We start from the raw sequence: 26,849 nt of genomic DNA on the forward strand, positions 1-26,849 counted from the left end.
AAGACATAAAAGGGTAAACAAATAAGTGTTTTTTTAACAGTAAGAATTATTTAGTCTTCTAAAGCCACTGCCTTGAATAAATATGCCTTCCCACATTCCTTACATTCCTAGATAGGAGCTTTCTGTAAGGGAGTACTATAAACAGGTCTTAGGGCAACCCTATGGCATCCGTGCTTTTATAATCTTCCTCCAGGTTGACATCAGCTCATTAATCAGCTGCCTTTAGACATGATCATTTGAAAACCTGTTGAGGTGGTTGATTTAGCTCACTGCTTGTAAACTCACTATGAACCGGCTGGGCTAGTGGGGAACATAATGCCAATCATCACTACACTTTAGAAATTCCTCGAGGGACTCAATGTTGCTTCTGGCTGATATTGTCATGCTACATTCCTCATATGTGTGCTTCTCTGTCTCACCCTTTGGCAGATCATATCAGGCTTTCATCTCTCAGTTTCACCTACCCTCTGCCTGTATCATCCTGCCCCCAGCAGAGTCCTCTGGGAATGGTGTCCTCTGGTATTGTGAAGTTTGTAAACTGAGTGGCCTTATCCATGGTAGCCAATCTTCTGTACTTTTCAGGACGTGGGAGATTACCAAAGACTTGAGAGAGTGCTTGTCTCACTGATGGCCTGTGCCATTTCTTCCCCTCTCTTTCTCCCCACATCCTCAGGCAAATCAGAGATCCCTGGGGCTTAGGGGAACCTAAGTGGAGAAGTCAATATCAGTTTTTCTTTTCTTCAGACTCCCAGATACCTTACAAGTGATTTCCTCGGGAGGCGAGGTGAGGGGTAACTTTTATGAACACTTTGCTTTCTTGAAATTCACTCAACGAATATCTGTTGAACATCTTACAACAACACATCACAGACAGAATAACACAGACAGAAATTTGTGGAGCTTACATTCTGAATGGTGCCTCCTGGTGCCTTTCTAGTCTCTTTATATAGATTGCGTGTGCGTATGAGGGGGCGTGCGTGTGTGATGTGTTGGAGGCATTACGTCATATATTACTAGTTGTGCTGAAATGGTTTCTCTGCGTCAGTCCTAAAGGAGGAGGAATTAGCTCCATACCTCAAAGTTTGGTGAACTTAAAATGTGGTGCATTTACTGTTTTATGGTCTCAGCTATAGGCTGTAGTCGCCAATTTATGGAAACAGAAGACTACTTGACACCCTGTTACATACAAGGATATAGGGGAGCAGAGAATAAATATATCCCAGTAACTTCTGAAATACCTCCACCCCAACCCTACCAACTCTGAGATGAGAAATGAGGTAGTTTGTACTAGGCAAAGGGAAGTGGATGTATTCTCCTAGGTCTACAGAAAGGGAAATGCTAAGTTTTTTTCTTTTTTTTAAGTGTATGTCCATGTGTATGGTAAGCACTTAAAACCATACTTTCAGATAGTTTCATTTTGACTTCAACTTCACTTCTAAGTGCTTGATTCTTTCCATGTTTCCCCAATTCAAAATTTCAAGAGAAAATATCCAGTTGTTGGGATTCATTTTTTCATACCACCAGAGAGTGGAATGTTGCTTCACTGGAAGCTATAGGATGGTGCTCTCGTCCAATCAGGTGTGGCCATGAGAGGTAGGACGCGGGTCCGAGTATGGCTGCTCCTTCAAACTGGAGTTATGGGAGGACTCTTCCATTTTGAAAGGGCTTTGAACTGGCAGGCACCATGAGAACGACTGGTCAAAATTACTGTGAGCACCCACCCATATTTCCCTATATGAAGACCTGATAGCCTATGTTTAACTAAAAGAAAAAATCCTACTTTTTTCTTCCTGGACAGAAGCTGAGAGAAGATGAAGTCCTATATAAGAACTGAATTAAGCTCTTAAAAATGGTAAATTCAAAGTTTCAGGTCATTGTGGGGTTGTTAAGAGACATACGCTTCAGTAGATTCTCATTTGCCAAGCATAAGAATGTGAAATACTAACTCTGCAAAGTGACTTCATAAATCATGGCAAAGGTAGAAGAATTTTTGTGGTCTTACTCTTTGTGTATGCGAGTCTGTGTGCATGTCTGTCGGAGCTATTGGAGGTCCAGACAAGGCCTTCGGCTTGGCTGATTTAGTTTACTTTGTGCTACTGCTGAGAATGAGGGGACAGAGCAGCCCTCCAGGGTGCCTCAGGAAGCTCTTTTGGAAAAGAAAATGGTAGGCTATTTGAGACCCACTTCTTTCTTCTTGGGTCCGATGAAGGGAATATTGTGATGGTTTATATTTTAAGCACTTGTTCAATCTGTGCCAGTTAAGGCTCTTGGATTCAGAATTTTTAGCCCAGAAGTAATATATGGCTCTCAGAAGGTTTTTGTTTGGTCAGTTTGGTACTTTTCTTTGTAGTTGCTATTGCTTTAATTTAATATTACCAACTGAAAAATCGGGCCATTTTGAATCCCACCCCACTAAATTTCACATTTCCAGATTCTTTTGGAAATTCTGGCCTTTCAAGAATATTGTTCTTTCATGGTGACAATCTGCTGAGTGGAACACCTGCTACGCTTCTGAATGAGTCACAGCAAGTGCCCTCTTGATTTTCTCAGACTCCACCAGCTTTGCTCCTTTATGCTACCTCTCTGACTCTGTAGGCATTTGGGTTTGTGATCCCAGCTTTTGAGACCAGCTGAGAGTTGGTGTGAAGACAGACAGTCCTCTGGAGTCAGAAAACGAAGGAATAATCATGCTGCCCCTCCTTCGAGTCCTGGCTTTTCAGTCTAGCTGAATGACAGCAAACAAGTTGCCTCACTTTTCTAAGTCTCAGACTTCTCATCTGCAAATGCTACCTCTTAGGATTAGTGTGATGATCAAATAAAATTAACTATAGCTTATCATGGAGGCTAGTACTTAGTAAGTCCTCTATGAATTGATATTAGCTATTTTCATTGATATCACCAACATTATTATTAATCTACTTGAAATAGGAGGGTAGCAGGGTTACCTGCTATCATATAAGGTTACATATATGATATTTTCAAGGTAAGAGAATATTTTATTCTCTTAGTAATTCCTCAAAATATTTTCATCCCTCCTCTTGCCCCCAAAGTTATTCTGTTTACATATCTTTAATCCTATTGATAAGAGGACCTATTTTCTCTCATTTTGTCTTCAAGTTTGATTATCATGTATAATTCTTTTATTTCAGTTTCTGTATTTTAATATTTCGCTAGATATTCAAGCCTATTTTTCTTTTTCTAAACTTTATTAATATAGATACCTAAAAAAAGATTATAAATTTTTAGAAATAAGACATTGTGTTGCAGATATGTGAAGAAAAACTTTTAAGAAAAGGACTTTTATACTTTTACATTGAATTTATCATTTTGTTCTACTCTCTTTGCTGTAATGTCCTCCATAATTACTATAAAACGCACAGTGATAATATCCCTCAGGAGCCTCCCCTCATGTACAATTTTTATATTTATTTTAAAAAAATAAGGAAAAAAAGTAGTTTGTTTAATTCCTCTTTTCTTATCAAAAAATTAAATTATACTTTAATTTTTCTAATTTGTTAGAAATTTACTTTATTAAACCTTGATAATGCTATAAACCTAAAATATTCTTGTTATACTGAAACAAATCGGTCATCTAATTTTAGATTTTATGTAAATTAGTAATCGTTTTCAAGATAAGGAAAAGTATACCAAAGATATTTTGGTACAGATTTGAAAGTTATCTTCCATTAAAAAAAGATGAATCTGAGAATCTAGCTACACTTTAAAAATGTGTACCAGTGTTTATTGAGAATCCCTTCGGTTTTATTAGAAACAAGAACAGTAATTTCACCAGCAGGAAATAATACGAGTTAAGTTTAACATTCCTTCGATTGTTGTACATTGCTGACATTTTGGATCCAAGGTAAGAATCCAAATGAGAAGTAATAAACATCCAGTCCCTGATGATTCATTTAAATCCTGCTCAACTAGCTAAAAGCTTCCATGGGGAGGAGGCGTTGCTGTTTCTCCTGGTTGGCTTTGTTTCTTTCAGTGCTCTAAAGAACATTGTACTTAGGCAGCTTTGCTGTTGTGTCAGGCTGCTGGACAGGAGTTGATGCTCACAGCGCCGCTGACCAGGGCTGCTTTATTGAAGCTCACTGGGCGTCCATCAATCACAAAGTGTCTGATGCAGCCTGTGAAGGGTCTGCTCGGAGCCAAGCGTGGTGTCAGTAGGGACTCTGAATAAAGAAAGAAATCAAAGATTGCAATTGAGGCATTCTAAGCCCAGATATTATTTCATGGTAAAAATGTACACACAATAATTGCTCACATCATCAAGATGATTTACATGTCAAAAATGAAATATGGTAATTTTCTCATTTAATCAAGAACATAATCTGCTTTTGAAGTAATATGAACATCTGGTAATTTTAAAGTTTTGCCGTATTTTCCATGATCAAATTTCTAAGTATATTTTAGCTGTTTTCTAAGGCTGAAATTTGCCCCTTGCATGTAAAGCTTCAGCAGTGAATTTTCAGGATCTACCTATGCTTTTTGGAATTAATTTCACCTGGGCCTCACTTATTTTGTGTGTTTTGCTGAGAAGGGGGGAAGAAATTTTAGCTTCTACACTATATTTGGACTTGGTTAATGTTTCTGTTCAATTCAAATCATTTATTATTCACTCTTAAGCCTCCATATTTTTGCCAAGCTCATAAAATATAATGAGAAAATAATGAATTCAAATAAACCAAACTTAAATTTTTCTGAGCTCAGAGTTTAGGAACTATAAATAGGATAATGATAACGAGCCTAGTCTTCGTGTGGGCAAAGGTGCCCTAAGGTATGCCAGGAGAACTTTCTTCCCTTACCTTAATTAGAGATCTAGAAGAAGCCTTATGCTTATTAATTTTACAGACACAATTAAATGTGTTGGGGCGAAAGAAGCAATATAATTTAAAGCAATTTAGAGAGCTTAGAAATATCATGAAATTAAAATCCATTTAGTCAAAGATTATTATTATGTACAGATAGCTATGTGAGCAGTAGCAGATAAAAGATGGAAAACACTTAGTAACTCAGGAAGGAACATAAAACCGCACAGTAAATTATACATCATCAAGCTGCTGTAATAAGTTTTCTAAGCAATATAGATTAAGAATATGCAGAAGCTTTGTACTAAAAATAAGTCATGGAAATAGCATTTCATATTTACAATGATAATTACAAAGTTTTAGATTTGGAAGGAGCCTGAAAGATTAATTCCCTTTGTCTCTAGATTAGTATGGCTGTATATATATTCTTCAAGGCTGCTTGGTGTACTTCGTGATCAGAATAAAAATGGGTGAACAGGAACGCCTGGATAAGGATATACCCATAAGGTATAGACCCATCTATTTCTCCTGCCTATTTTGGAGACTAGTTTTAGAATGGATTTTGAGTCTGCCCAAGCTTACCACCTTTTAGTTCATGGGGGTTTTCATCTAGAGGAAATAATTCATATAGAAATTATGGTCTACATAATTCACCACACAATTTATTGTAGGTAATGACAATAAAGTACCCTAGAACTCTAAGGTAATTGATTAATAAAGTCAACACATGATTTTAATAGTGAACATTCTTCAGGTTGAAAGCTTGATTGTATATAGAAATATGTAGGATTTTCAGTAGAGAAATAAACATTCAGCTCGCTCTCTGTGTAGACTATATTAGCTTAAAAAAACTCTGACTTCTAATTTTGATTTTTAAGTTATACAGTAAAGTTGACCTTTTTTTGGTGTATAATTCATTGAATTTTAATGCATTAACTTTTCATTGATAGAAATAATGTCACCAGGGTTCCACGTGGTATAAGAGAACTGGCTGGGATTCCAAAAGAATTTAGTGAATACAGAGGTTTTATTTGTACCTAATTTCCTTTAGTTATTCTTTTCATGCTCCAGTTTCTGATGTGATTTTGGTGGAATTAATCTTAACAGCTCAAAATGATGTAATTAATGAAATTCAACTTAAATTATAATTGCTTTTGTTCTAGGTTTGTTGGCATGATTCCTAGATGGAATTAAAAGTTGCATTGGTGCAGTGCGGTGGTGGTTAGGCCCACCCTGGCCTGTTAGTTCCTGTGTGCTGGCTCATTAGCTAAAATTTGCTGTTAATTATATGTCTCAGGCAGGCTGAATTTGGCTTCAGGTGCATCTTGCCCACCCCCATCTGTGAAGATTAACAACTCTTGTAGTGAAAGATGATGGCAACGTGTAAGCTGAGATCAGACTCTAAAAACAAACAATCAAAGAGACAAATATTTGTTTGCATGATATTGTAAGCACTTTGGGTACAAAGTAAAGAGCAAATATAACTTCCATGAGGGAGGGCCATGCTTGTTTCATCTGTCTCGTGGAGGCTTAATAGACACTCAATAAATGTTTGCTGTGTGTTGAATGAAGTCATGTTTCCCGGCAGCAAGGAGTGTACTATTTATTGAGTTTCAGCAACATTCTGTGATAAGTGCTACAACTGGCATGCATAGCACATTCTAGGGACAGAGGGGAATGTGTGTATATGTAGAAGTCTGAGCTAAAGGTCAATAGGGAGTTAAGTTGGGGGAGGAGTGGGAGAAGTTGTTCCTTGAAAAGGTACTGGTAGGGGAAAGGAAGAACATTTTCCAGAAATTGAGGCCCTATGCGCTTATGCAAAGGTCTGGAGCAAAGAGAGCATCACTGAACATTCAGGGAACTGCAGCTCTCAGAAGGTGTGGGGAGACCCCAGAGGCAGGGGCAAGGAGGAGCCAGATGATCAAGGACCTTGCATGCTATACTGAATTTGATCCTATAGACCCTTGGGAAATTTGAAATGTTTTAAACTATGTTGTGATTTCTAGGAAGAAAACAATGCGGAAATGTAAGAAATGGTGTGATACATCTTCTACACAATACCTTCATGAAGTGCAGTGGTGGCCTTTGCCAGAATCTCTTTCATAACAGAAGCCACGAGCAGGAGGAGAGGCCCCAAAGATGGAGATGAGAATAGATATGGGAAATAAAGGAAAAGAAGGGTTGTTTGGGGGGTGTCTCAAATATTTCTTTCATCAGGGAGTTACTGTCATTGTCAATACTGGTGTTTGAAAAATTCACATTTTACAAAGCAGAGGAGAGTTTAGTTCTATATTGGGAGTACCGAAAGTCTGATGCATAGTTTTACCTATGTTTTCTTCCTCTCTTAAAGCATTATTTACCTTTACATGGGTCAGTCTAAAATAAACTAATTGGAAGGCAAGGAAAAATCATGTTTTTTTTTTCTTAAAATCCCCACCAAATTCCAGATGTAAAAGCTTGGTTACATCCTTCTCATATCCTTCTCTCCAGCTATAACATTCAATTATTCCAAGTTAGTGAAATGTGTGAAAACAAACATCCAACATAAGGTCATGGTCTCTGCTTCTGAGGTTTAAAATAACTGTGTGCGGGGGAGGCCCACACATGTCCCCTTCTCACCATCCTGGATTATACACCATTCTTGGCAGATGGCAGCAGAGATGTTACTGATGATGTATACAGAAATGCAGCTGGGAACCTCTCTTAAGGAATGTCACTATGTAGGAACAACAGAACTTATGGTCTGCAGCCGTTGTCACAATTCGGAGTAATCCTAGATAGAACTGTGTATTCTCTTCTCTTCTACTAAAGAAGGGCAGCAATTATCAGCAAACATTTAGTCTTCTAAAGTTCTCAGATCTTAGAGCAATATTAGTAAATGAGTTTTCTTTGTGTTAGAGATAATAGAGAATGTGCGTTTCACTGTATATGTCAGGAGGCTATGTAAAGGGAAGAGAGAAAAATAAGCAAATATGGCAGAGGAAGATCGATATCTATTGTTTAGAATGCTGGGGTCTAATTCTTAGGTGTTACTTTGTTGTGATCTCTGTATGGGGAGTCAATATTGTCAGCATACTTTTTCCTGTGAAAGAACATTGTATATAAAATCATTAGAGTTATCAGGTGAATTGTGAAAACACATGGCTCAGTTCTTAATACTATAATAACAGTGATGAGAATTTACTTTTTTTTTTTTTTTTAATTTGGAAACTTATCCTTTTAAAACAATTCTTACCTGGAACACCTCCAACAAACACAGGCTCCCTGTGATCAACTGGTTTTGGATTCAAGGGTCCAACCACATGGTTCACTTCAGAGTCTACGTCCAACTGAACCACATTTGAATCTCTAATAACTAAAATACAAGGAAAAGACTGGTCATAAACGACACCGGAGTGATTAATTTTCACGTAAAAAGGACTGATTTATCACAGCAATAGCTTCTATTTATTCCAGAATAAACCCCTCACTTCTATATCATTGAAAACATTAATGTCCAACTAAGCGATCACTGTGACATTTTCCTTTGAAAGGAAGAATATTTAAGATAATTTTTTCATATAAATATTTAAGAATATTTAAGATACTGCCACTTTTTTTTTGCTCCAAAAGTTATGCATTATTTAAATAACTCCCCAAGACTATTTTGGCAGCATTCAAATACATGTGGATTCAATAGACACATTTTAGTACAGTAATATTAGATTCTCCTCTTGGCTACTTTTAGACTCATCCATCACCTACTCCATCATATACTTTACGGCCTAAGTTCTGCCAAGCCATCATCCCCTAGGTGGGTGTGGAGATTTATTTTATAAAGCAAGCCAGGACTCTGAGCTCTTCTCACCTGTAATTCTGTGCCATCTGCCATCACAGAGACCCTGCTTGGGTGTGACCGAGGTGGAAAAGTCTCTAATGCCATTGTTGACTTTCACTATGACCTGCAAAAGACCGGGTTACATTATATAATTTAATTTCATGCCTCATTGTCATGCTAAAAGTGAATTTCTTAAATAATTCACTACAGGGAAGCAATACTTTTAACAAACATCCACACATAATTAGTTTAGCAATTTGAACACAAGGGGTCACTCTTCAGTTGCCTATAGAAATAGTTTAACAAATGCTCCTAAGAGAGACAGCAAAGTAAGACACAGGAGAGATGAGGGAGAGAAACAGTAAGATAACAGAATGAGTTCCTCTAAATGTTTAAAGACGTTATACAAAGCAATTAAGGGATTGGTGAAGAACATAGACTTTGGAGCCTAATTGCCTGTGTTCATATGCCAATAGCCAGACTTACTCCTTGCCTCCATTTTCTTATTTGTAAAACAAGGGTGACAATAATATTACCGACCTCACAGAGCTATTGGGGGAATTAAATGAGTTAATCTATATGAAATATTTAGAATAATATCTTACCTTATATAGTAAGCACCATATAAGGATTGTTTAATTATTTTATGGTTTAATAGAATACCAGAACTCAAAAATCAGTTAAGTTAGGAACAACAATGCAAATATGCTGCTTTTTTCTCAATATTTATTTGAATAGTCTCATAATGTTTTTTAGTAATATTATTTTAGGATAAAATTGGTGTTTAATTATAAGATTTTAAAAAATTTGTACCAGTTGAAAAAAATGTATGTGTATATATATATGTATGTGTGTGCGTGCGTGTGTGTGTGTGTGTGTGTGTGCATATATAAATACTGTTATATACACATCTGGTATACATATATTATAGATAGAACGATACATGTTTTAGTGTTTGTTGGTTTTGATAGCTGGATATGTTTGCTGCCTCCATTTGTTGTAAAGTTCTATTTTTGTTTTTAAAACCCTTTAGTGATATTGTTGTTGATTATTTACTTACTTTAGCAATGTCACATATTTTTGTGGCTCTTTGCTCTAATCAAATCAATTTCCAACATATAACTCCGAATCTAAATATTACCTGCATTTAAATTTTGTAGCTTTCCTGTCTCCCTGTCCCCCAGTCAGGAAAGATTGATGAAATAATTCTGTAAAATAAATCTGTTTCAAATCTAGAATCCAAGGTCAGAAGAGACAGACTGTTAAAACAATTTCAAACACAGTACCTGCCCATTTTTCATGTGAACATTTAGGTACTCCCCGTTCACACTGTGGCCATGAACAAGGGTTCCGGAACTGCTTCTGGGACGGACTTCAAATGCAATCTCAAACTTCAGTCCAATATTGAAAGACTCATCTGAGGAGAGAAATACTACTAGTTCTCAAGAACAGCAACTTAAATTTTGTACCAATGGTGCGATTTTTTAATTATATATTTTTGTACTGTGTTTGAAAGTTTGACACATTTTTTAACAGATAAGTAGAAAGTGGCATTTTCCATGTCAAACACTGTGGAAAGCTCTGTGGGGGACTGAGATAACCGGCACTCAGGCCTGCGGTGGGGACAACATGCTGAAAATATGCTACGGCTGTGTGAACTCAGGGGAGAAGAAATTGATTTCAACTAGCAGGACCACTTAACATTTCCAAAGTGAGAAGGAGGAAAAAGCACAGGTACAGAGGCCAGGCTGTTGGGAGAGCGCTGTGGAGGCCAGGGTGGCTGGATGGTCCCTCACGAAGGGAGAAGGCGGCACGGTGAGTGGGGAAGGCGCTAGTGCGCAAGTATGGAAGTTAGACTTTATTCTGCATTTATTGAACAATGGAGTTGACTCGATGAACTCTGTATTGTAAAATAATTCTTAAACAACATCAACAAAAAAGAACTGATGCCAGTGCTGCAGAGCACTTCAGAAGAAAAAGAGCAGCAGAAGCAGTTAGGAGCCGCTGTTGCAGAGACGTACAAAAATGAATTTTTGTCAAGAATAGCTACATTCACTCCAAGAGACTCATTGAGAACTAGGCCATCTTAGCAATGTTCACTTGATGTGTCTTCTATAAATCACTTTTTAATTTTTCTTGCTATTAGTTGATGTTTATGGAGAACACAAATTGTGTATGTTGCTGTGTTTTGTAAGCTGTCCGTGTTTTTGAGTTCTTATCCCTGAAATTCAATGAAGGTCTGAAAAATGTGAGTGTAGGTGTTTTAGTAGGAAAAAATGAAAGGAAAGCAAAATCAGGAGCTAGAAAAAGGGAGGAAATATAATCTCTGGTTATTCTATTGGACTTGGTGGTGGTTTAAGAAGGTTTACTTGGCTGCACTGAAATGTCTTTATTTAGGGGATGTACAAAGTACCTAAGTGCCTTGAGAGCAGCAGACGTGTGGAATATTTTATACTTTTTCCCTATCTTTCCCAGCACCTACCCTGGTTCTTTCCTCACACCTAATGTTTGCTCTAATGTTTGTTGGAATGTGCCGGATGGTGATTGTGTGTAGTCTGTTAGGATTTTATTTATCTTTAGAGCTATTATGTTCCATCACCTGGCATAGGGACTGCCATACCGGAGGCATACAATAAAAACTTACTGAATGAGTGAGAGAGTAATAGTTAAGGAGAATCAAAATCCAGAAATAAAATTTCTGAAGGTTAGTGTTGTCTGCTGGTGTTGCAGGTCAAGTGAAGGAAATGGAACTTCCTTTAGAAGGGATAATGCTACGAGGAGCAGAGAGAGATGCAGAGAGCAAGGTGGCCAAGAGCCAACATGGACCAGACTATGGAGCAACACAGGAACTTCTGAAGGAGCCCAAACGGTCTACAGCCAGAGGTTTGGCAGCTGTGGAGAAGCTCTGGCCAGGGAAAGAAAACAGGGATGGACACGTGTGTCTGGTGTGGAGTAGTCAGAAGGGTGAAAGGTGGTCCTTGTGGGAAAAGGCCGTTTTCTAGAGCTGAGTGAGCTTGGCATTTTGAAGTTTTAACTCTGGGCCCAATTTCCCCGTTAGCCACCTCTAGGAAAGAAGTATTTCATGATTCAGTGTTTTCAACATAAGTCGTTGTTACCTAGAACCACGTATCCCCCTTCTGTTGAAAAGTATGTTCCTGTTTCCATTGGACCTTCAAAACAAGGAGTCACGCTGAATGTCTGAGAGGCAGAGGTGATGGAGGCTCCGTTGAGCTGGAGATTGCTGAGACAGCCACTGAAACTGTAGACTGAGTTTATCTGTGAGAAGAAGACATTTCTTAAAATCCATTTTCTCAACACTCACAGATGCAGATGCACCAAAGGGAAACAAAATGAAGGGATTTGAGTCTTGAGAGAAACCAAGTAATTCCTTATTTATCTTAGCTATCTGAATGACCACTAGTTTTCCAGGGAGTTGCTTTTTAATTAGTTCTTTGAAGCTAGAATTTTCTATTTGATAATGTCAGCCTATAGTCATTAAGCTATGAAAATTTTTATATCTACCATGACAAAATAAACTACAGCTGTGATTTTCAAATTGAATATTAACAGTATCCTAGTTTGTTTTCATTCAAGAATGACAGCTCTGTCCAAGATCACCTAATGCTAATGAGAGCTAGCGAAGTTTTTAACTGTTAAATCTACCACGGTTAAACAGCAGAAAGCTCGCATTTCTGGCTTTATTAGCTATTTTTGTGGCTGAACATTTATCATACCACAGGATGTGAAACTTGGGCCACTTCTCAGTGCTTTAGAAATCTTTAAGAGGTTGTAATGGAATTGGGGCTACTTACTAAAATCTAATTAAACATCAATCCCTCTTTCCTCTTTTTGTTTTATCCACATATATGAATGGAACTTAGAAACGTATTGACTTCTTTGCATTAGAGTCAGATATATATATTAAAAATAATTTAGTCATTTAATGCATTCTCTTTATCACTAAATATTTTTTAAATGTGCAATGTTTTAAACTTTTAAATGACAAAAATAACGTTTCTTACTATACCCTCGCTTCTCCTCAGGAGTAACTACCTTTCCTTACACATGTACAAATTGTATCTGTATGTGTAAGAAACAAAAATGAGATCGTAGTTTATAATGGCCTGAAAGTTTTCTTCACTCAATAATATAGAATGGAATGACATGCTTTTATGGGGGAGTATTTTTATACCAAAAGTTTGGATACTCACTGAACAAATAAGCATTTCCTTGAGGCATAACTTTCATGACAATTTCTACCTCAGAAACTTTTTTCATCTTACCTCTACTTTCGAATCAAAAGGTTACTCCTGACTTTGTAATGCTACTGGGTGGGCAGATATCCCGTAGGACAATACTCACTTTCATATCTCCTCTCCAGCCAAACTACAGTTTCACTCTTGCCAGTTTCCTAATTGTAAAATGAAGGCTGGATTAAATAATCTTCTAGCTCTAAAGGTCAATGGCTCTACTTGGTCATGCCTGGCTTACCTGGACATTTTTCACAGCTCTTCCAGGAGCCACACCTCCCAAATAAATAGGGCCCTTGATTTTCCAGGCAGCAACAGTAGAAGGAAGACTTTCTTCTAGGACTCGAAGACCATCAATTATCAGTCGGCCGCTGCTCTTTTCCCGAATGAATATCACCTGGACGAAGAGAAGGCAAATAGCCCATCTCAAGTATATCCCACGATTAGGAGAGAGGCTGTGTTGCCTCTCCTCTCAACTTTACTGTTGCAATACTGTGGGAGATCTGCAGAAGTCCTTTAGAAAAAGTGGTCCCTTCTCTGAAAGTCAGGAGTTTGTCTCTCCCTTTAAAACCTGATTTAAAGTGATAGGCTTAATTTCTCAATACAGCTTGTATTTAGCGGAGTTCTCTATGAAGTTCTTCCCAGTTGGCCAGCCCACATGCTCTCTCCCAAATTTATTGTAGTCTATTTTAAGGCAGCTTAGATTGCCTACTCTTTCCATTACCTACATCCTGATTCGCTTCAATATTTAGGTAATTCTTCCTGTTGTATCCTGTCTTCCTAACAGGTATACTCTTCACTTTGTATCCTTTAGAGCCTCGCCTAAAAATACACTCAGCAATTGTTGTTGAAAATTTATAACATTATAGGCAGTAGGAAAAACAGTCAAGTGAAAAATCTTTAGAAACCAAAGTTCATTTATGTTGCCCATTGATTCTTTGGTTAAAATAATTGCATTAAAAAAAAAGTTGATCTGTCAAAAAAATTACACTCAGCTTATATCTCTTTTAATAAAGTGTGCTTCAAGATTTTTATAAGAAATGAATAAAAGTTTTTGAAATTGAACTCAGCATATAAGGACAGAATTTTAAAACAGATGTTTCTAAAGAAAACAATAGTGGGACATTAGTGTCAGTCCATTTGCCAGTGGTGAATATTTGCAGATAATAATATTCTTTGCCTTCAACTTACATCATGCCACAATCCATCATTGTATTTCTCTTGGCTTCTAATCTTCAGTTTCTTGTGGCCAACATTAAACATGAAAACCAAGCGGCCGTGGGCTAAGAACAGAGTCATGAAGTCATTCTCTTCTTGATCCGAGACATAGAAAATCATCCCATGGGAGGAACGAGTTTTCAGACGAATAGAAAACTGCGATCTGGTAAATGAAAAGAGAAAGCTTACCACCTATAAAATGAGACTGAAGGTGATCTCTGAGTTCCCAAATACAAGGTAAAGAAGAATAAATAAGTAGCCATTCTATCTGATCCCAAGCAGCATTACCTCTAATGATCCCTTAGTATTATTAATAAATATTGAGTAAACACTGCTAGTTTAAAAATGATCTCTCTCCATTTCCTTGTACAACAGGGATACAGTCCACAATTAAAGAAGTGTTGTTTCAGTTAAGGATCACATCATGTCTTGCTTGGAAAATATGGTTGTAATTAGTTTAGTAAAAATCTATACATTAAAGGAACTTATTTATGTGAACAAAATACTAGTGTGTAATTATAGAAATGAGTAGAAATGATATGATATGTGTACTATGTAAAATACAAATTCAATTTTTTTCCCCAGTAAAAATTAATAGATGGATATCACATGTTAAAAAAAAACAAAAACAAACTACCAGTATGTGCAGAACTTAAAACTTCCTAGAAATTTAGATCCAGGCCATAGATAATATACATTTATTATGCTAACTTCTAGTTTGATTAACTCTAAATTCTTCCTGAAAAATACAAAATACTGATCTTGGCTATTAGGAAAATAGCAAATTAGAAGGCATTAGGGTTTCTTACTAAATACACTGCCTATATGAGTGCTTGAAAGAACTATGCAAGACCTACATAAGAATATTTGGGTGCTAACACTTTAAAAGAAATCTTCAATAATACTAAAAATCTAGAGATTTATGGAATACTGGAAAGAGGTGAGCGACTTTAGACATAGCTTGAGGGCCAATAAAGATATACATGTATTTTTTTTTATTTTCAGAGTCTTTCCTTATTAATCTTCTAGCATTTCCATTTACGATTGAAAGCAATTTGTATGTGGGAGGAAGGGTGATATCAAGGTTGGAAAAGTCATTTAAAATTTGCCCATCTTCCTCTTTTTGATTGTCTTTTCTTTTTAATAAAACACAGCAAAGTCCTAAGAGAACGCTCCTTACTTTGGGAAGAATGTCACAGAGAATGTAATTTATATGAATTTCATACTATTTAGTATTTGTTTTGATGGTAAAAGAATATAATTAAGGTGGCACAGAGAGAAAAGATCATAGGAAAAAAGATGATATATGGCAAATAAGGATGAAGCCCAGCGACAGTGTTAAGTTTTTGGAAGGAAGGTGTGTTACTTTACTTTTCACCAAAATCTCCATTTAAGTGTTCAAATTCTTGGCGGCTGTTGGCTGTTCCTCCATACTGATAGGCGTGCTCTATTGCTCTAGGGCTGTTGGAAAGGCGACAGTGAGAGTCTCTTGGAGCATTCCTCTCTAGGAATTTCAGGCCAACAGGATCCCATGAAGGTGAATCTTTACTTTTCTCTCCCTATAAGCATGGCAAGTAAGTCATATCAAGGGATAAGAGTGACATACTAGTATCAAAAATTCATTTGTTACTTCCTTATCAATAATTATAATAATAAAATAATTAAGCATGTGTTATTTGTGCATTGCCCATGAATGCCCATATACTTACCACTGTCAGCAAATGACAGCAGCATAATATGTTAACAGATTCAAAATTCTAGTCTATGACAGTAAAGCATAAACTGAAGCTATAGAGATAACTACTCTTATCATTTAAATTAAATGTACATCTTAACCAATGGTGAAAAGTTGGCAATAAAATAATCCTGAGAGACCCAATCGGTAAAAGCCACATATTATAGGTGACAATATAATTTTAACAGACATATTATTATTTATACATGCTGTATAAAAAGTTAACATACTTAGCAACATCTTCAAAATATTTAAAAACATTTTTAGTGATAATATGTGTAGCAAACTTTTATGTGATAGGATACGGAGTAATTTTTAAAGATTATCTTCTGCTATTAAAATTGCACTGCCGATTTTAAAATTTAGAGTTGTAAAACTACAGAATACTATTTAATAGTTATTTAGTCTTAATTTCTGAAGCAAAAAGAAATGCAAATAAATCTGATCATTCAGTCATTTATTCATTTATTCAAGAAAATGTTTATTGCATACTTCATAGGTGGAAGTGAAGTTGGGAAAGAAATCAATGTTTCTGTAAGTCTTCCATGGGTAGTATGTGTTGGGGAATAGAAAGGTGAGTGAAAAATGGTTCTTGTATTTTAAGAAACTGAAAATCTGTTTGAAGGAATAGGCATATAAATAGCAAATTGGAAGACAGGTTGGTATCAGATAGAAGGGACCCTAGATGACTTGCTAGAGGATAGAGTTTTGTTTTTTAGGTGATGAAGAGCCACACAGGTTTTAAAAGCAGGGAGTGGCACAATATGACCCAGTTAGGAAGAAAGCTTGCAATAAAGGAAGGGCAAATAGAGGAAATGTTTGTCAGTAGGAAGAACTGGAGAACACAGCAAGAGTCTGGATGAAATACAGAATTAGATAGGAGAAAAAATCCTGGTTCAGAATTATTGAACGAACACATACCTTTAGTTTTAACTCCTCCCTAATTCCCACTGAAAGGTCAGAAGAACTAAACACGTAAAAATATATCCACAGTAAAATAAATCCTCCTGGAAATCTTGGAGGATTTCTGCTAGCAGATCAAAGCAGTGTGGAATTTCCAGAAGTTATAATGCAGATTGGAACAGATTGTCACTAAAACTCTTAATCTCATATGGGCAAAAGACAAGACATCAAAAAAAAAAAAAAAAAGCGATTCAAGCAAATTTCAGAATTACCCTCAAAATCCAAGGGTGGTGGGCAGAGAGTAGGCTAATTAACTGAAAGGCAGACCAGCTGTGCCAGCGTTCTGCTCGCAGGCAACAGCTCTTACATTCGTGTTCTGGAAGTGGAGACTCTCACAGTAGTAGTTAGATTAAAGAGTGTGAGGTGATGCTCAGAGATTCATCCGTCCTAAAGGAAAGCCCACCTGGTTCTAATGTCCCCTCTTCCTTTCCTCATATAGTCGTCAGGACTTAGAACCTGATTCACTGCTACAGAAGCAAGATTTCTCTCTTGGATGGAAGAAATACACCTAGTTACCAGTTTTTTTTTGTTTTTGTTTTTGTTTTGTTGTTGTTGTTTTGGCCCAGGCCCTCATCTATATATAATGGCCATAGCTTCAAGCCATGGGTGGGCAGAATGGGCTAGAGTGGGGCTTCAGGGAGACTCTTTTCCTCTAACATATCTTGGGAAACTTCCCCAAACTCCATGCTGTACTCCAGCCTTAGTGGAGTAACATACCTTATAATGACAGACAGGAAACCTTTGTTTCATTGAAGAACACAGGAAATGCTTTGCATGGAGCCCAGAGGGTGGGGGTAAGAGACTGGTGGAGGCTTGGGGGCTCTCTCCAATTCTGGCTATTCCTCATTCTCTCCATTTCTATAGAGAGGATTTCACTCATTCACACTCAGTGCATCCACTTAGCTATGGGAAGAGAGCAACAGCGCAATAGACTACAGGGGCTCAGTGAAGCACAGGATCATTGGACCATGGCGGTCTCAATTGATCAGCGCTGCCTTTCTCTGCTTCGATGCGGTAACACATGGACAAGGATCTGTCTCTCATCTGCTGCAAAAAGTAATAAACACTGATATCTTTACATATGGCAACTAAATACTCTAAATCCTCTGTGGATATATGCTCCAAATAATAATAATAATATAAGGGAAATTATAACTTAATCAACTACTTCACTACCAGATAAAACAGAAATTTAGTTTACTATGCTAAATTGGGTATGTGTGTGGGGATTCTCTCTGAACCCCATTAGATTTGGCTTTTACCAGTGTAAATTTTTTTCTCCTAAGGGTCTTTCAGTTGCAATCCAGGTGGTAATACCAATTTTAATTTAGCTAGATTCTTTTGTTTCAGATAACAGCCAAACTGGTTCAGCCACTTAAGTAAAAGAGGCCAATGTGTTATAAATATATAGGAGTATCTTAAGAACACAGTCCAAGAGAAGACAATATAATGGAGTCCTATCAAGGGCAAGACTCAGGAATTGGAATGCTAGGAAGAATCAAGGCACTCCTTTTCTGGACATTCTGGTACTAGCTTTGTTTTCTTCTCAGAATGTCTATTTTCGTTCTTCTTTCTCTACAGGACAGCTTTCTGCCTTTTTCTCTTTCTGCAAAGCAGCTTTCTTTCTCTGTGCATGATTAATGTAGAGCTCTTAGGTTTACATGTTTTACCAGCCCAGACTAGTGTCTCTGGGTTCCCAGGAGATAATCTGATGGGCCAGCTTAGTTGACATGATCTACCCGAATCCAATCATCTATATCCAGATAGATGAGGTCACATATCTAAAATATTGGCTTTGCCCAGTGGGTAGGGAATGACTTCTCAGAGAAGGGAGGGTTGGCCAGATACCCCAGAATCATGTCCATTACAATATATAAAATGTTCGTTATCATATTAAACACCAAATGAGAAACTACTCTCTCAATTAAATTTGAAAATATAAAAATTTTGGAAAAATTTCAGGCTGGAACATTGGTGGTAAGACAGGTATTCTTATATACTCGTGAGGGAATATAAATCGGTTTTACCTTTTTGGAAAGTAATTTGCTTCAACCCATTACTTCTACCTCTAGGAATACATCCTAAATATTTATTTAGCAATATGATCAAAGATTAATGTGCTATGATCTTAATCTGTAAAAGGAGAAAATTAGAAACAACTGAAAGTTTATTAATGGTTAAATAAATTATAATAAATAAAAAGGGATATTAAGAAGTAGTGTGAAAACAAATTACATAAGCTCAAATTGCTATGATTCATCCTTGATAAAAATTTAAACCAGAGGCCACAAGTTTTTCTTGATAGCTTTTTAAGAAGCTATAGACACAAGGGTAAATATAAGAGATTAGCAAACATTAACATTTTAATTACCCAGAAAATGTAAATGACAGCTATAGTGATTCTGTATCTTATTACAAAATTGAGTTTCTAAAACTTTTTACCAGAAAGGCTAAGAGGTCTCCTATATAATATTGAAAAGTTTGTGTTAATAGTTCCAAGGGCTGTTAATTATAACCTTGAGACTATGAGTGTCTAGGAAACTACAGCTTCATACAGAAAACTGTATTCATTTAAAAGGGTAAACTGTTTGCTTTAGAAAATTGATCTTTCTTATCAGCCTATGATATTAATCTCCTGTCTATGAGCCACTGACCAGTGCTCGAGTCCCAGCCAAAAAATTCTCAGGACAAACCTTTCAGTATCATTATATGAAAGTGACAGTAAGAGACCATCAGAATTTCAGTGTCCTCTGAAAACTCCTTCATAAAAATCAATAAAGTTATGTTTCTGCATGAATCACTTTAAAAAGTCTTCTATGTGAAATTCAGGAAGAGATCCTAGAAAACATGTAAGATTTGATTATACATGAACAAAATTATTTTATTAAAATTGGTAAAGGGAAAGTTTCATGAAGATTCTAAAAAGTGGTCCACATAAGCTGATATATACATATATAGTGAAGTGCTCAAGATAAAAACCATCAGAAGGGAGAAGCTGGTGAGGATGCTTCTCTCTGCTGATGGTTCAGAAGCCAGCCAGGGAAGGAAATCAGTTCTTCCCCTGAAAAAGATGCTCAACTTCATTAGTGTTCAAGGACATGAAAATTAAAACCACAATGGATGCCATATTTGTCCATTAAACTGGCTACATTATAAAGATTTGACCATATCCAGTGTTAGCAATTGTGGAGGACAATAGGTTCTTTCGAATGCTATTTGTGAGAGTGTAAATTAGTATTGCCTCAACATTGAAAATGCACATTCCCTTAATTTAAGCAATTCTACTTTTAGGAATCAATCCTTCAAAAACACTCACGAACCTTTATACAGATATAACAGCTGAACGTTTACTGAACGTTTACTCTATGCAAGGCACTGTGCTAAGAACATTTCATACTTTAACTCATTTAGTCTTTATAACAATCCTATGATGCAGATAGCTAAATATTTATTGAACACAAATTATGTGCATTATTCTAGGCTCTTAGGATACTTCAGTGAACAAAACAAAGAAGCTTGCATTCTTTCAGAGGAGACAGACGGTAAATAATAAACATGATACATAAAATAAGTAATAAATTAAAATGTGATAAGTGCTATGGAAAAAAGAATGACCAGAAAAAGACAAAGATCAGTAGTACTTGGAAGGCAGGAGGCAGGCTGTGGTATAAAATGAAGGGTTAAGGGAGGTTTCATTGAGCAGATGAGAGGCGGGCAATCCTGGAAGGAGGAGTTGTCTGTGCAGATATTTGGAGAAAGAGTTGTCCAGGCAGAAGGAGAGCTGAAGTAAGCACCTTAAGGCTGGAGTGCACGAGGCCTGTCCTAGAAAAGCCAGGAGATCAGTGTGAGGAGAAGAGCACGTGAGAGCAAGGGGCCTGGATAATATAGGGCCTCTTATGACATTGTAGGGACTTGGGCTTTTATTCAGAGTGCAGTAGAGGACCACTTTGAGCAGAGAAATGACCTGATGTGACTTATATAAGGATCTGGTGCTTGTGCTGTGAAGAGACTCGTGGGGAACCAGGTAGAAGCAGAGAGGCCTGTTAGGAGGCTATTGTAATTCAGACGGGCGATGATGGTGGCTTAGATGAGGGAGGGAGCATTGGCACCTGAGTACATTGTTAAAATTGAACCAGAAAAAGGTAGGAGGTGGGGGGGAATGATTAGACAGAAAGAATAAGAAAGAATAGTAATCAGAGAATGTAAACTTAAGATTTTGATGATGAAGCAGCTCTAGTTGATGCCACAGATCAACTAACTGTACATGTGAGTGGTTGAAGTGAAGGTCAAGGAAAGAGGGAAAAACAAAGGAAGAATCAGGAACTTTAATAATTTCCATGATTATGACAAAAATCTGAGGTTGTTATACAAAAGCAAATGATACTAGAGAATAATAGTACTAAATAATATAGCATATGCAAACTGTTACATATGGAGCAGTTTTAACCATTCTGTTGAAAAGTAGTTGGAAGTATAAATAAAATCTGACTCAAACTATTTCATGAGAAACAAGAATTGATACAACGAAGCTGGTAAGCTGAAATATCTGATACTATAAGAATCCTACTTTTCATATCTCCACAGTTGTAAACTAAATTCTGTAAAGCATCAGTGTCAAGAGTTGTGTGCGTGGAAAACAAGGCAACTGGGAAGTGGACACAGCATTCTATTTTACCTTTTTATTCTGACTTGTTTTAGGCTTTGAGGAATTTTTTCCTTTTTTGTGAAGGAGAAACAATGGCGAAGACTCAATGGGACACTCATAAAGAGAAGTGTGGACCTTTTCGGAATACCGCTGAAAATCTTCGACCTCCACATCTCTATCCAACCTATGTTTGCAACAAATGAAAAAAAGCCTTAAAAATATTGCTCATGATGAAAACTTTGGAAGTCAAAGAACTTTGGCAATTATCATTTTTTGCGTGTGTGTGCGATGGGTCTTTATCCATCAACCACTGTCTTAATCAGAATCCTTTAAATGATCATTTAATCGATTAATCAATAACTTTGTGGCAGGTACCAGCACATTCTGACAGATGAACGTTTCCCTTGCCACACTCTGGGTGATTGTGATCCCCTCTGTATTACGTAATCTGTATTAAATTTCTCCCTTCCCTGTTCTTGTACTCAGGGAGCCCTCATTGTCTCTGTTAAGAATGTAGACTAATGGCTTTGTTAAAAGTCATGCATTAAATTACGAGCACTTTCTTAAACCTCTTAACAAGGATTTGGTTATTTTGCTCTGTACTATATCATTAATAAGAACTACAGAAATAATTGCATCTAATAGTTACAGCTTGCTGTATGCCAGGTGCTTGATGCACATTATCTCACTTAATCTTCATAACAAGGCAGGCACTATTACTATCTGCATTTTGCAAGTGGATAAATGAAAGTTTACTTAGCCAAGGTTGTACAGAAATTAAAGGGCAAAAAATACAAACTCAAGTATGTTAGTTGCTCAAGAACATGAAAGCTTTTAATTATTACACCTAATGCCTCTGATATTTTCATAGTTCTCAGTTTTAATAATGTAAATATTTTCATTATTGATCTGATCTTCTTTATCAATCATGCAGATTTATAAAAAACGAAAATATTATACCTGGTAAAGTAGGCATTACTTATACAGCCGGTAAAATTAGCATACTGGGGACTGATGGGTGAGCCACCGAAGTAAAACTTCTTTTCATCTGCTTGTGCCTGTTCCGATTTCCCTTTGGTAGGATTCTTACTCCCGAGTCTGCTTTTATCTACTATCAGTTCATATCTGCAAAGGAAAAAGCTTCTTTACACACCACGCGGTTAATATTTTACCTAGAGTTCTATTCTAGGTTGCAGGTTTCCTCATGAAATTGAAATGAAAAGACATTTCAATGTCTTTTCATGGTAAATGAAAAGACAATGAGTTGCCAGACTCTTTATGAAGCCTAGAATAAAAAGGTTGGATATTTCTGTATGCAGAAAAGACTCTTCTAACCATAATTGTAATTTCAACCCATGAAAGTAAGAAGATGACTAGTCATCAGCATTCTTTTTGTTGCTGTCGTTTGCTTTTAGGGTTTTTTTTGGTGGGGGAAAAAAAAAACAGAACTTACCTTATGGTAATCATTTAATCACATCTATGGGAGACCATTTTCATTGCAAAGTACATTGAATGGTTTTGATCCTGATTAGAAACGGAGTCTAGGAAAAGCCCTATTCATGTTTTCTTTTGATGGGAGGACTCCGCAAAAGTAGACATAGAACAGCAGCAGTCTACAACAGAGGTTCATTTCTTATCCCAGAAAGCTTTCTTATTTTAGAAAAGAAAATCAGTATTATGTATTTTAAAAATAAAGTTAGAGATTTTAAAATGTGGCATAAATATAGTGTTCTCAATTGTTTAATTTAAAGTCTACACAAACCAGTATTTTCTGAGTTCCTTCTATGTGCAAAATAGAAGGAACTCCACTACACTCCACTGAGTTAGTACTATGTATAAGCACTTCCTCAAAGAGATTGTAGCTTATGATTTTACTTTATATTCTTGTTAAGTAATTTTATAGTTAACTTATTTTGCATGTCTTGAAAATTAATAGCAATTAAAAAAAATAAGGTAGATAATTCCTTCCACCATTTTTTCAAACGCTAGAAAAGTAATAGGCTATCCTATTATTCATAGTGGTCATTTGACAGAATCGTACCCTACAAATAAAGCCATCTGATGGAAAGACTATATAGTGAGGAGCTGTACCTTGCGGGTGAGACAGAGGTAATGATGAAGTGCGACAGCCCGTCATTATACTGCTTATCTGACGACTGCACCTTGATTCCCTTTACATCCATGATCACAGTGCCATTATCCAGAGAAATGGAGAACACGTCTGACTGAAATGCAAGCACAGGTTTTGAAGTAGGAAGTCCAGGTATCCAAAAGACAGACACATTTTTAACATTTTAACAGAGAGTTTGCTTGCAGAAAAATTTCTATGAATAACAACAAAAACAAAATATTTGATTGCTTGTATTTGTGTTGCCTATAAAATTAGATACATTTCAATAAAAAAGGAATCTCCTATATTTAGAACTGAAAATTTCAGGTGATTTTGTCATGTTGAGAGTTGTCCTAGTGTCAGTTACTTTCCTACCTCAGGCATTTCTACTCCATCACATCTTACTTTTAATCCCTTTTGAAAGTACATATTTGAATCTTCTGGGGAATGTAGCTAGATGACTAGAAAAAAGTCAATTTGCTACTTTGGTTTTTTTTAAATGTATCACTTTTCATTTATAGAGGTAGAAAAGAAATAAAAAAAGCAGAAGTTAATATCTTTCTGAATTTGCTTATTGTTTGACTCAAAACATTGGCGAAATGATAATATTCCTTCTTCTCCTTTATATGGGCATCAAACTCTACAATTACCCCAGCACAAAACTACTTTTTGTGGACCAAAAGTGTTATTTAATTAACTACGGTAATCTGAGGCAGGTTAGGTGACAGAGGTCATATAAAATGGGGTGGGTAAATTTTCACAGAAGCTACTGATTTAAATTAAACTCAATATAAATGTGACAGGTAGAAGGTAATAAGTATGAAAAGTGACAGCTGCTCTCATAAATTATATTATGACCTGGTCCATCAGTTGTATGTATTGGTGATGACCTTTTCAGAGATAAATTAGTTGAATTTTAGGGTCACCAAATCTCTATAGACTTTTTTTTTTATTCTTGAAATAAGATATCTTTATAAGCTGAGCTCAAGTGTTCTGCAGCAAATGCAAGAACAGAGATGTTCTTTTTACTATTTTATAAATTAAATCACACAAATATTTCTTCTTAATATACACACAGTGGTTCTTCATTTTTTTTGTGCCATTAACTCCTTTGGCTGTTTGGTGATACATATGGACTCCTTCATAAAATGATATTTTAATATGTATAAAACAAAATGAGTAGAAACACAAAAGAAACCAATTACATTGAAATACAGTTTCAAAATATTAAAACAATAAACATGTAATATAGTAATACATGTACTTCTCTATTAAGGCATTACATAATAAAGCCTAGTTGCAGATTTAAAACCTACTGTAATTTAGAAGTAGCAATGAGCAAAAATGTTATTTTGAGATATCTGTGACAGCTGTAATGTAAAATGAAAAATACTTGTGATTTCCATTAATCACAAAGTTATAGGTACTGCTAATATTATTGTGATTTGTTGTAGGCATTCACAACTGAAGAAAATACTAAATTTTAGTTAGAGAAAATAAAGATGTCATTTTTCTCCACTCAAGTCTACAGACCTCCTGAATTCTTTTCATGAACCTGAGGGCGGGGGTATAATTCTCAGGTTAAGAACCCTTGATATATGATATACATAATATTTTATAAAGTGCATGAAATGAGGCATTCTGTGTGTGTATATGTGAGTCAAAATTAATCTGAATAAAAAATAAAAATCACTTTTAATGTGCTTAAAAGTATTTTTAATAGACAAAAACACCAAGAAGTTTCCTCAGGGAAAGACAAATACTTACCCCTGAAGCATAATAAAATAGTAACCCATTTGGTTGAAATGTTTGGAAATTAAAACCTCCTTCAAAGCCATCAAAGAAAGATATTTTCTGAGTTGAAGCAATGAAACTCTGTCCATTGAAATACACTCTGCGAGATATCTATATGCCAAGAAAAAAAAAGTGAATTTAGCATTTGTGATAATTAACAGATGCTTAATTGTGAATTTTTCAAATACTAAAGGCCTTATTTGCTAGTTCTGTATTAACAGTTTTTTTTTAAAAACTTTTGGTTTATATAGGAATTCAGGCATGTTAGTCTTCCTTCTGTGTGCCTAATAACAGTTGGGGTTTCAGCTTTTCCATTTCCTCCAACCTGAGTAACAATGCTCTCACAGCCTCTCCAGGCTTTGGGGGACCCACCTGAGAAAAACTGAGGCAACTGGACAAGTTGCTTTCTAGCTTAATGACTCTTCTTTCTGCTGGTGGCAGAAAGGAGACCATGGTGTACCTCAGATTATAGAGAAGCCGAAAAGAGCTTTTCTAGCTTTTGAGAAGGGTAAGTTTTGTGTCTATTTATTAAAATGCATTCGATTGACTACTACTTACAAGATAGTCTTCTGGGCATCCATAACCAACTCCCAGAGTTTCTGTCTGCTCTAACAAATTGAAATCTTTCTTTTGGAACTGGAAACCCTTCATGCATCCTCTGAAGTTGATATCTAGAGGAAGGTGGGCTTTCAGTGTCCTGGAAAAGAAAAGTAGTCTATACTGATTCAGCCATGATGATGACGTGACCCAGTGTATGTAAGTTACATAATTTAATTTTATTTATAATCATTTATAATGGACACACTTTAAGGTCAAAAATAGTAAACTTTTGGCAATTTCACATGGTTTGAGCTATAAAATTAAACTGAGAAGAGTCAAGTTATTTTCTTATGTCAAAACTGGTAAGTTAGAAGTTGAACCCAGTCTTCAGTCTCCCACTAGTCCCCTTGGGTCATAAACTTATCTTCCTGGTTTTATTTGTAACACACTGTAATCAATTAAGGCTAAAATGAATGTTGGGCATTTGGATCAACAGAAAAGTAAGAAATCCTTTAAGATTTGGAATGGCATTTTGCTCAGTACTATAATCCTAGTACTTATTATTATGCCTAATATTTAGGAGGGGAGGTGCCCAATAAAATGTTATTGGATATTGAATGAATATGAAGTTAGTTTCGATCAAATCACAACAGCTTCAATGTATTTTAGATGAATACTAGCCAAACTAAGGTTAAGAGTTCCCCATATTCTGCTCTGAGAAGATCATACCCAAAGGGCTGTGCTGATTGACATGGGGTGCATATAATGGCAACCATAGTGGATAAGGGTCCAATGTGGCATAGTTGAAAGAACTGAAAAGGCTATTTACTTTGGAAAGGAAGCTTGGAGAGCCTTTTTAAAATATGAAGCATTGTAACATTGAAGGGGGATGGCAGTAGTTGTGATTCAATATAAGGAAAAATTTTATAAAAATTGAAGTCATTAAAAATTGATTTTTTTTTT

General features: G+C 36.2%; 1 protein-coding gene across 1 annotated transcript in view; it reads right to left on the reverse strand.

Moving 5' to 3' along the window:
• Nucleotides 1-3,751: 3,751 nt before the first annotated feature.
• Nucleotides 3,752-26,849, reverse strand: part of LAMA4 (laminin subunit alpha 4) — a 129,655-nt gene continuing 106,557 nt past the window's right edge. Inside the window, exons 27-38 of the mRNA XM_025042460.1 lie at nt 25,320-25,457; nt 23,534-23,667; nt 22,403-22,567; nt 21,473-21,626; nt 15,471-15,658; nt 14,073-14,262; nt 13,123-13,278; nt 11,748-11,907; nt 9,918-10,048; nt 8,662-8,755; nt 8,050-8,169; nt 3,752-4,178 (exon numbers count right to left, since the gene is read on the reverse strand). Of these exons, the coding sequence (XP_024898228.1) occupies nt 4,033-4,178; nt 8,050-8,169; nt 8,662-8,755; nt 9,918-10,048; nt 11,748-11,907; nt 13,123-13,278; nt 14,073-14,262; nt 15,471-15,658; nt 21,473-21,626; nt 22,403-22,567; nt 23,534-23,667; nt 25,320-25,457 (1,776 nt within the window). The 3' untranslated portion in view covers nt 3,752-4,032. The remainder of the gene's footprint in view (nt 4,179-8,049; nt 8,170-8,661; nt 8,756-9,917; nt 10,049-11,747; nt 11,908-13,122; nt 13,279-14,072; nt 14,263-15,470; nt 15,659-21,472; nt 21,627-22,402; nt 22,568-23,533; nt 23,668-25,319; nt 25,458-26,849) is intronic.

Source organism: Pteropus alecto, unplaced genomic scaffold, assembly GCF_000325575.1.
Source record: "Pteropus alecto unplaced genomic scaffold, ASM32557v1 scaffold79, whole genome shotgun sequence".
NCBI lineage: Eukaryota > Metazoa > Chordata > Mammalia > Chiroptera > Pteropodidae > Pteropus > Pteropus alecto.